This window comes from Solea solea, chromosome 12, assembly GCF_958295425.1.
Source record: "Solea solea chromosome 12, fSolSol10.1, whole genome shotgun sequence".
Classification (NCBI taxonomy): domain Eukaryota; kingdom Metazoa; phylum Chordata; class Actinopteri; order Pleuronectiformes; family Soleidae; genus Solea; species Solea solea.
The window spans coordinates 5,050,948-5,060,221 of NC_081145.1; the positions used below are offsets into that span (position 1 = coordinate 5,050,948).

Consider the following 9,274-nt stretch of genomic DNA (forward strand, 5'->3'; position numbering starts at 1 on the left):
CATTATTGTGTTATCCATTTCACTACAGTAGTACAGCTTTTCCTTTGAGGGTCACAGCTGACACTGTGTACACTGGCACTCAAATTTACACTGACAAAACAAAGATGCTGCTTGGTCCAGTTACTCCGAATCAATGAGGTCCTTGCACCCTAATTAATGCAATTGCCACATCAAGATTTGATTATTGTAATGTTCTATTGTTTGCAGCCAACCACATATGAGCACCAAAAGCCTTCAGTTGCTTCAAAATGCTGCAGCAGGGTTCTGACTACGAGTAAAAAAAAATAAAGCTTAGCTTCTCTTCATTGGCTCCCAGATCAGATTTTAAAGTGCTTCTGTTGACTTCCAAAATTGTAAATGGGTTCACGCCCTCTTACACATCTTCTTCTTCTTCCAGCTCCTCCCTTTAGGGGTCGCCACAGTGGATCATCTGCCTCCATCTAGTCTTGTTCCTTGTGTCCTCTTCTGTTACACCAGCTGTCATCATGTCCTCCTTCACAACCATCCATGAATCCTCTCTGTGGTCCTTCTCTTTTCCTCCTGCCCAGCAGCTCCATCTTCAACATCCTTAGTCCAAAGTAATCACAATCCCTCCTCTGCACGTGACCAAACCATCTCAACTGTGACTCTCTTACTTTATCTGAAAACCGTTCAACCAGCGCTGTTCCTCTTACCTGTAATAAATTCCAATGTTCTGTCTCAAGCTCTGTGCTCAAAGAACACTGTGCTCCTGTATGTTCACAGAGTTAATAAGAAGCCAGTAGGTCACAGGGCTTTTTCCTATAATACCCCTTCCTGTGGAATAACCTCCCTGCTGACATTACACAATCGGACTCTCTCGAGGCCTTTAAATCAAAACTTAAAACTAACTTTAAATTTAGCATTTAATTAATGGCAGAATTGCAAACTTCGTCTTGTGGTACTTGGAGGAAAATCAGAAATACTGTTCTACTGTATAAACCAGGGTATGGGATAAGAGTAGAACCGAGAACTTTTGACCGGAGTGCGTAGAAAATGAAACAAGTAACAAAGAATAATAATACATTAAACAATAATAATAATTAGAGTCACCTTATCTCCCTTTGTCTTATTCTAATTTCACAATGCACGGTGTGTGAAGTATATGTGAGGAAGAGGAGGAGGATGAGAGAGCAAATGATCTGTACATATACTGTACATAAATGCAATTTGCTCCCATATTAAACTGAAATTATTAAATAAGTAAAAGGTTAATGTTCTATTTCACTACCTACATTTGAACTCTTCCTGCATTTATTCAATTTCCTCCTATGAAACTCCCAGGCTGGAAATTTGCTCCACTCTGGCTCTTCCTGTGGTTTCTCCCATTTTTCCTCCTGTGCTTGTGATGTTGGGTTATAGAAATACAATTTACTTCACTTAACGTAACCTGCATGTTCTCAGACTTCTGGAGGAAGATAAAGGACCTGACATAAAACCCACATGGGAAAACATGCAAACTCCACACAGAAAGGCCTCAGTCAGCAGAACCCAGACCCTTCTTGTTGTCAGGCCACAGTGCCTACCACTACCACCATGCCCAATAAAGAGTTTTATAAAAGTTGATCCTAAATCATAACCAGGGTCACATCATCTCCTTCTTTGCTTGTGCAGCTTTGTTTTTGTGATCTTGTCCTGATTGTCCACATCCCCAGCTGGAGCCTGGTCCCTGCTGCGACTGTGTCTAGCTGCAGGATGACTTGTCTAAACAGAAACCAGTCACCCAATGAGTTATGGACAGCAAGAGTGAGGCGGCAATAATTTGGATATGTTCCTCACTGAGCTCATATGTTTGGCTTGTCATTGTCCCTCTCCAGTCCCTTTAGTCACGGCTGGGTTGAGGCGTTTCCTGTGTCCTGGCAGTGGGGGAGTTGTTATCTTGACAACAGAATGACTGAATTATCTGAATAAGGCAGTTGTCAGCAACAGGTGGCCCCCTGGTTGATATCCGACCCAGTAGATGAATTAAAAAAAATCCGATTTTTAAAAGTCATGCAGAATTCAATGCCTTTTATTCTGAAAAACGGTGACCTGCATTGTCTATTTATTTAAATATATATATTTAAAACCTGAATCTCACACCTATAAATTATTTTGGTGATATTTGCTGTTACAAGCATCATTATTCTTAATAAGCAAAGTCAGCTTCTGAGCCTTTTTTTTGAGATACAACAGCCTTTACTACAGAAACCCATACAATTAAATTACAGGGTGCATTTGAATAAAAAGAATTAATTTCATCACAATTCCCACACAATACTCCTGCCTTGAAAAACTGTGTGTGTGTCTTGCTAATTCAACAGTAGTGAGTGGAGAATTTAAAAACTGAACATGCCAGATCTTTACATCTTGCCATAGAGAGAGGGAGAGAGTATTTGTAACTTGTGTCTGTCCAAAGGTATGTGGATCAGTGTCTATTTTAGATCCATGCGTGGGGGAATTGAATTAGGCCACGAGGCTACTAGATCTATTCCATTGGGGGGCTAAGCACATGTGTGAGTTAGACTTTTAATGGCATGTTTTCCATTTTTGACTCTCGACTAGTAATCAACAGTTATTTAGTGTCATTTGATTGACACTAAATATGCACACCCACATGTTTGTGTGTGTGTGTGTGTGTGTGCACATACTATCTCTCTTTTCCCCCCTCTCCCTTCATAGAGCTTTTATGTGTTGTCCAAATCCTCCAACAAATAATCAGTTGACTATTATTATATCTACTGCACTTTAATTGGATGGTCTTGACACATTTATAGAAGCAAGAGCAGTTTCTCTGCTAATAGTTTATATATGTATATAGTTTATGTTATGCATGGATGCTATTCAGAGAGAATTTTCAGCTTCATGCATTGCGGTTGCTGCTGATGTGAGGACCACTTTCAGGAGGGAGGGCACAGCATCAGTTGTAAATTACTGTCATTGTATTGATCTGGAGCATTAGTTAGTTAAGTAGGTTGACACATTCCTCTTCTCTCCACATCTGTAGATAAACATCACATACTGAACATTACACACAGCAGACAGACGTGTGTGTGAGTGCTTGTCGGGAAAGAAGAGAGACAGCAAAGATTCATCTGCAACTATAAAAGAGACGCAACTATAAAAGAGACGGTGCCTCAGATTTAGGATAGAGGGGGATCGTTCAAACTCCCTGTCAGATGAGTGCGGCCAGAGCCAATGGTGGGACAGTGGCGGTTGTCAAGAGGAGGTGGGGTCTTGTCCCGTGTGTCGACTGTCTGATGGAGAGAAGTGGGGGCACAGCACAGCGAGTGTGACACAGAGTGCTACGCAGAGAGAGAGCGAGAGAGACTGCAGGCAGGCATGCAGCAGCAACACAGAGCCATATATATGTTTAATAGAGAGGCTGCAGCAGAGCGGGCTGTTGATGAGGTAAGAGCACTGAAACTAGACTATGTAACTAGGATATAAGAAAAAATAGGGCAGTTCTGTATTCAATGTGTTATGTTATTGTTGTGTATATGTCAGAGGATTTTATGATATTTGCAGAATGATGCTTTTTATTGCAGATATCTTAGCAATTTAGTGATCACCTCTCTTTTATCTCCAGGTGTATTTGGCACAAGGTCCTTGGAAGCCTGACTTTAGACGTCTGTCAAACATGACTGGACAATAATAACGTTCCCCAAAACCTGCAGCATGTGACTTTGCTGTGGTGTTTACGGACCCTCACCATGCTGTCTCTCTGGAATATTTATCTTCTCCTCCCCCTCTCTTTGCCTCCCTCACTCCGTGCCATAGCCTTAACTGGAGAAAATGTCAAGGAATCACAACAGCCAGGCAGAGACATAGCAGCACAGCATATTCCACAGCCCACACCAAGACTTCATGGATCTGTTTCTGTCCCGGTTAGTCCCCTCTTTGAGCCCACGGATGCCGACTTCCTGGGTCAACCTCTGAGTTGGCCTTCATTCTCATCAGAGGAGTCAGACAGACAAGGTGTGATCGGTGAATATGTTGATCTACAGGCAAGCACAGAAATGTCGCTTATGGATCCAAATGAGAAGGAATTTTTCATACCCAGCTCCTCTGAAAGTGCAACAGAAGATGTGCCATCTCAAACTACCCAGGAACAAACATTTAAATACCTGCCAGCTGAGACCAGCTCTGAATCTAACCTGGATATACAGACTCAAGAGAATCACCTCATTTCAACAGCCTTGCAGAATAAGACTTATGGCTCACTTCCATCAGACTCTTCTCCACTGTCTGTTGGACCGGGACACAGCTCTGACCAGCCCACCCCACCTGTAGTCAGTGGCAGTTGGGGAAGGACAATAGTTGGTCCTTCACAGGAGAAGACATGGGAGGGAAATGTCCCAGTGAAAGAGTCTGGTGGTGGATTGGTTGATATGACAGACCACAGAGTAGCTGTGAATATGGTGACAGAGAAAGGTAAGAATCATTCAAATAAAACAGAAATCATTTTGTTCAAACATCCATCATTTACATATGCTGTGTTTCCATCATGGTACGGTTTGGTTTGGTACAGTACAGTGTGGTTTGGAATGGTTAAGCCCTGGGTCAGGCTTGCGTTCCAACTGAAAGCAGTACCTGTACTTGGTAGATGGGGTGTGGAATGTGCCCGATGGCTGGATCAGGGAGATATGTAGCGTGGCGCTGTACCAGTGCAACGACAAAGAACGACGGCAATGAGGACAACAAAGGAGGACATCCAGCAGCTCTTTTTTTTTCTTGCTTCCTGCTTTCCGGTTTGTGGCTTGTTTGTCTCAACGATACAAGAAGCTTTGTATGAAAAAAACAGGAAGGTTTGTTGGCAAATAAGCTGACTGTTGTGGTTGACCCTGACCATACCATTTTACTCTGGTACCCCAAGAGAAGGGTGCCAAAAATGGAACGGTAGGTGCTGGTTATTATGGTACTATTCCTAATGGAAATGCTGAAAATATGTACCAACTTGTACCAAACCAAACTGTTCTACTCAAGGTCAACAGTCCACTGCAGAGCAACCACTAAGACAAACAAGTGTCCAGTTAACCTTTTAACCTCTTCATGTTTTTGGACTGTGGACAGGAAACATAGGGAGAACATGTAAACTCCACTTAGAAAGGGCCCCGGTTGAAGTGACCTTCTTGCTGTGAGGCAACAGTGCCAGCCACCACTCCTCCATGTGTCCCCAATTCTTAAAATATACTATTTTGGGGCAAAAATGACGATACAATTTCCTTCTTTATAGTATAATAGATTGTGTCATTGCTCCTGCATAAGGATATGTATCTTATACCAATAGACAGCCCTAATCACAAGGTGACTCATTTGAATATTGGATTAATAGTGTTGACTCATTAAACACAAGACTGTGTGGCTGCAGTGTTTGTGATATGTATTCTGCAGGCAGACACAGTTGTTTTACATTCACTGAATGGCCTGTATCACTTCAACTCCCTCAAGCTTTCACTCCTCAGAAAATCTCCCCCAAAAATGTTCACCCTTGTCTTGTGTTTTCAAGCTTTTTGTCAGATTCTTCCTCTCAGTCCCTGCACTCAAATGTTAATGTCTCATTCCAATTGCAACCACCCACAACCAAGGGTTATTTGATAATGTGGTACACACCTGAACATATTTAACACACACACACACACACACTCAAATGCCACTCACTTGTCAAAGTAAATGATGGGTTCACAGCACATCATAGTGAGGGGAGGAAGGCTTTGACAGACACTTGTGAGAAATGACCCTTACTTAATCTTCTTATCAATTGGGTTGCATCCAGTTTGTTACCTAACAACCAAATTTATCCATGTCACAAAAGATTTATTGTCTTTTACCTACCCTGTGCTTGGAAGTTCCCTTCAGTTTGTTCACTTGATATTAAATGGAGGAGCAGAACAAGGACACACTATTTATAACCTGTGGGTTATCTCATTCTGAAGACGCCACACAGTGTAAAATTGTTTCACTTAGAGAATAAGGGGCTATGTACATTATTTATTGTGACACAGTCACAGTACGATGTGAGACTTCATCACTTCATTACCAACCGTTCAACGATGAACTGAAATTATAACATTAAAGAAGGGAGGGCACCTGATGATCATGCTTTATAATAGCAACACAGATGCAGAGAAGCAATGAGGTCAATATTGGCTAATCAACATTCTCTCTCTCTCTCTCTCTGTCTCTCTCTCTCCCTCACTCGCACACACACACTACTTGCTCATGCTCTCTCTCTCTCTCTTTGACCCAGTTGGAGATTCCCTGCAATGAGCCTGCTCTCTTGCATTATAGATCAGCTTCATACACAACATATTCCACCATGTTCCTTTTCCCTTTCTTTGGCCTATCGTCTATTCATCTAATGTTGGGTTTAAAGGAAACTTAAGGAAAAAACCCGTGCCCTCAAGCATCATCAAGCATCGACAAAATGAATAACATTTCTTATTATATCTTTTCTGTCAAAGCAACAAATCGCTTGTTAATATGTTTTCTTTCATTTACAGATACGTCCAGGGATAGTAGCCTGCAAAAATCCAGTGACAAATTCTTGCTCAATGATAACATGGACACCTCAACAGCACCTTGCAAAACAACAAACCAGTCCTGGAATCCCACCTTCCCAGATGATTTCACTACCAACGAGTCCCTGCATCCCTCTCTTGCTTTCATCCCTGCCCTTCATGTCCCTCTGTATTCGGACTGGAACTCTGCCCTCGCTACATGGGGGTTTGCGTGGGAAGCTCACACTTACGGCCTGGGGTCTGTCTTCACTGTGTTTGGCCTCATCTCTATCATCTGCCTGTTGGGGCTTCCCCTGCGGTGTCCTGCAGGAAGCCCCTACTTCACCTTGCTGCACTTGTTCCTCCTTGCATTTACAGGGATCCAAGCTTTCTGTTTGCTCTATGATGCATACAGTCACCAGGATCGTCTACCCCCTCTAGGTTCACTGCTGCTCTCTGTGTTGCCCTTCCCCTGTTTGATCTCAGCTTTCTCCTTGGCCTTCCTCCTTCTTTCACTGCGCTCACGCATGCACCTTTCATTCCCACTTGCTATTTCAACCCACTTCTCAGCCTTGCCCAAACCTTGCTTGCTGTTGTGCGTATCTCTGTTGCATTTTGGAGTATCTCTAGGATGTGTTGGCTTGCTCCAGCTCTTCGACTTCCTTCCTACCATGATCCTGCTTTTCCCTCAGGGTCTTTTTGTATGTCTCACCATCTTTCTATCACTCTCTTACCTCACCTTCTACTGCTTAATACAAGTTGACACTAAACACATCTACAGGCTTAATGACAATGGGGAGAACGGAGGATCTCCTGAAGTGATAAGACCAGCAAGTTGCCCCTTTTCCAAAGTGGAGGACTGGCGTAGGGCAGCAGTAGCTGGAGTAGGAGCTTCATTTTGTTTATTGGGCTGTGGAGGACTACAGCTTTATGGGATCCTGCATGCCCTTGGTTTAGGTGGGGTGGATGGTTATGGGTTCCATCCTTGGCCCTGGTGGGGCTACCAGGTGGGTTGCAGACTTTGCGAGATAGGGGTGTGTCTAGGGTTGTCTCTCATTGGCACACACCCTCTATGTTCCAGACACTCTTCTATCAAGACCACAACTCACCCCAGGCCTGGATCCTGGTCCCGCCTGTCATGCAGCTCACCTTCGCGAGGGCTCACTCTGCCCTCTCCAGGAAGTGCAAATTCTCCTGTTCTCTCCACATATGATTCTTGGTCCCAAGGTAAGAAGGAAAAGCAGGTGGTCTGCAATGTCATCACCCAACGAGAGTCAGATGCTCTCCCTCTTTGCTCTATTGTGGATCATCCAAGAAATGGGTGTGATTGTCTTCCAAAATCCAGCCGAAAACAGACAACTGTATTATCTTTACCTTCACCCCCAAGCCCCCCTCAAAATCGTACAAATGCTGTGGAGTTATCATCACTGGGTAGCTTAGGACAATATGCTGACTCTACTGTGGATCTACAGCCTCCATCTCCCATTGACCTGTCTCGCAGTATTGATCAGGCTTTGTTCAGTGAGTCCCTATTCTCTCACAGTATCTTTGGTTTGCCGAGGTTGGCCCATGCTTCTTCAAGCCACTCTTTGAGCTCTCCCAGCCAAGGGACTTCAAAGAACGGGCAGAGTTCTGTAGATAATGCCTTATACAGAACCTCCTCCTGTGGAGATGTGGGTCAAGAGAAAACCCTTCCCGGTTCAAAATGCTCCCAGCCTCACAGCTCTATAACGTCTCACAGCAGGACACCAGAGCACTGGGAATGGAAAGGGAGTGTCTCTGGCTCAACCCAGGGTCTGTGCAGCAATCCAAAAGACACAGGAAAGCTGCGCTCAAACTCCTGGGCCAACAGAGGGCACAACTTTACTCAGCACAGCCTTCCACGGGCAATTCATCTGTCTTACCACAGGCGTTACCGAACCCTGAGCGCAGCGTCACGGGACATGCGGGGTTCTGGCCGACTGGCAGGGACCAAACACTTAAGTGAAAGCAAACAGCTAGAATGGGATCTGGCCGTGCAGGCAGAATTTGTCAATGTGTGTAGACAAATTGATGCTCTGAGTGTTTGCAGTGACACCATTGAACTATAGACAAAACTGTGATTGGAATGCAAATGTAGCAGACTCTGATTCTGATTTTTCATTGTAAAAGTTGTAGTGACTTACTGTAATTATTTGACATAAACTAATTAAAGTATATTGGACATTTTAATACAGCACTATTAAAATGATTGGTACAATATGTACCTTTGGACATTGTAGTTATCCTACAAAACAAAGGGAATGTAAAGGATAGCCTTCTTAAGCCATGAATAAACAAACAAAATGGATTCCACAAAAGTTTAGTTAGCATTGCTTAAATGCTAATGTATCTTCATCATTTCAAAAGTCAAGAAATGCTCATTAGCATATAAACCCCAAACCTGTATCTGATAGTATTGTGGTAGACAATTTAAATAATATATATAATATAATATAAATAAATAAATAAATAAATACAACTGATTGTCAGAGGAGGCTAAATAGTACTATCTCTATGTACCAGTGACTGTATTTGTATTTTGTTTTTCAAATGATGTCCATTTAGTTGTGAATGGAGACGTAAGCACTGGACAATGTAGCATGTAGTACTTTTATGTTATGTCAGTGTGGTGTAAAAACAAACATGTTTTGGGATAATATAATGTTTGCATTTCCTGGCAAGCCAGCCATCTGTTTTGTATTTTTGAAATTATTATTTCATTTACTACTACTATAATTTACTGCCACCTAGTGGTC

At 42.9% G+C, this 9,274-nt stretch overlaps 1 protein-coding gene across 1 annotated transcript; it reads left to right on the plus strand.

Moving 5' to 3' along the window:
* Nucleotides 1-3,139: 3,139 nt before the first annotated feature.
* On the plus strand, nucleotides 3,140-9,251 carry prrt4a (proline rich transmembrane protein 4a). The gene is made up of 3 exons (XM_058646258.1): nucleotides 3,140-3,408; nucleotides 3,587-4,431; nucleotides 6,501-9,251. Exons 2-3 carry the CDS (start codon nucleotides 3,711-3,713, stop codon nucleotides 8,585-8,587), a joined length of 2,808 nt encoding a protein of 935 aa, XP_058502241.1. The 5' UTR covers nucleotides 3,140-3,408; nucleotides 3,587-3,710; the 3' UTR covers nucleotides 8,588-9,251.
* Nucleotides 9,252-9,274: the final 23 nt, after the last annotated feature.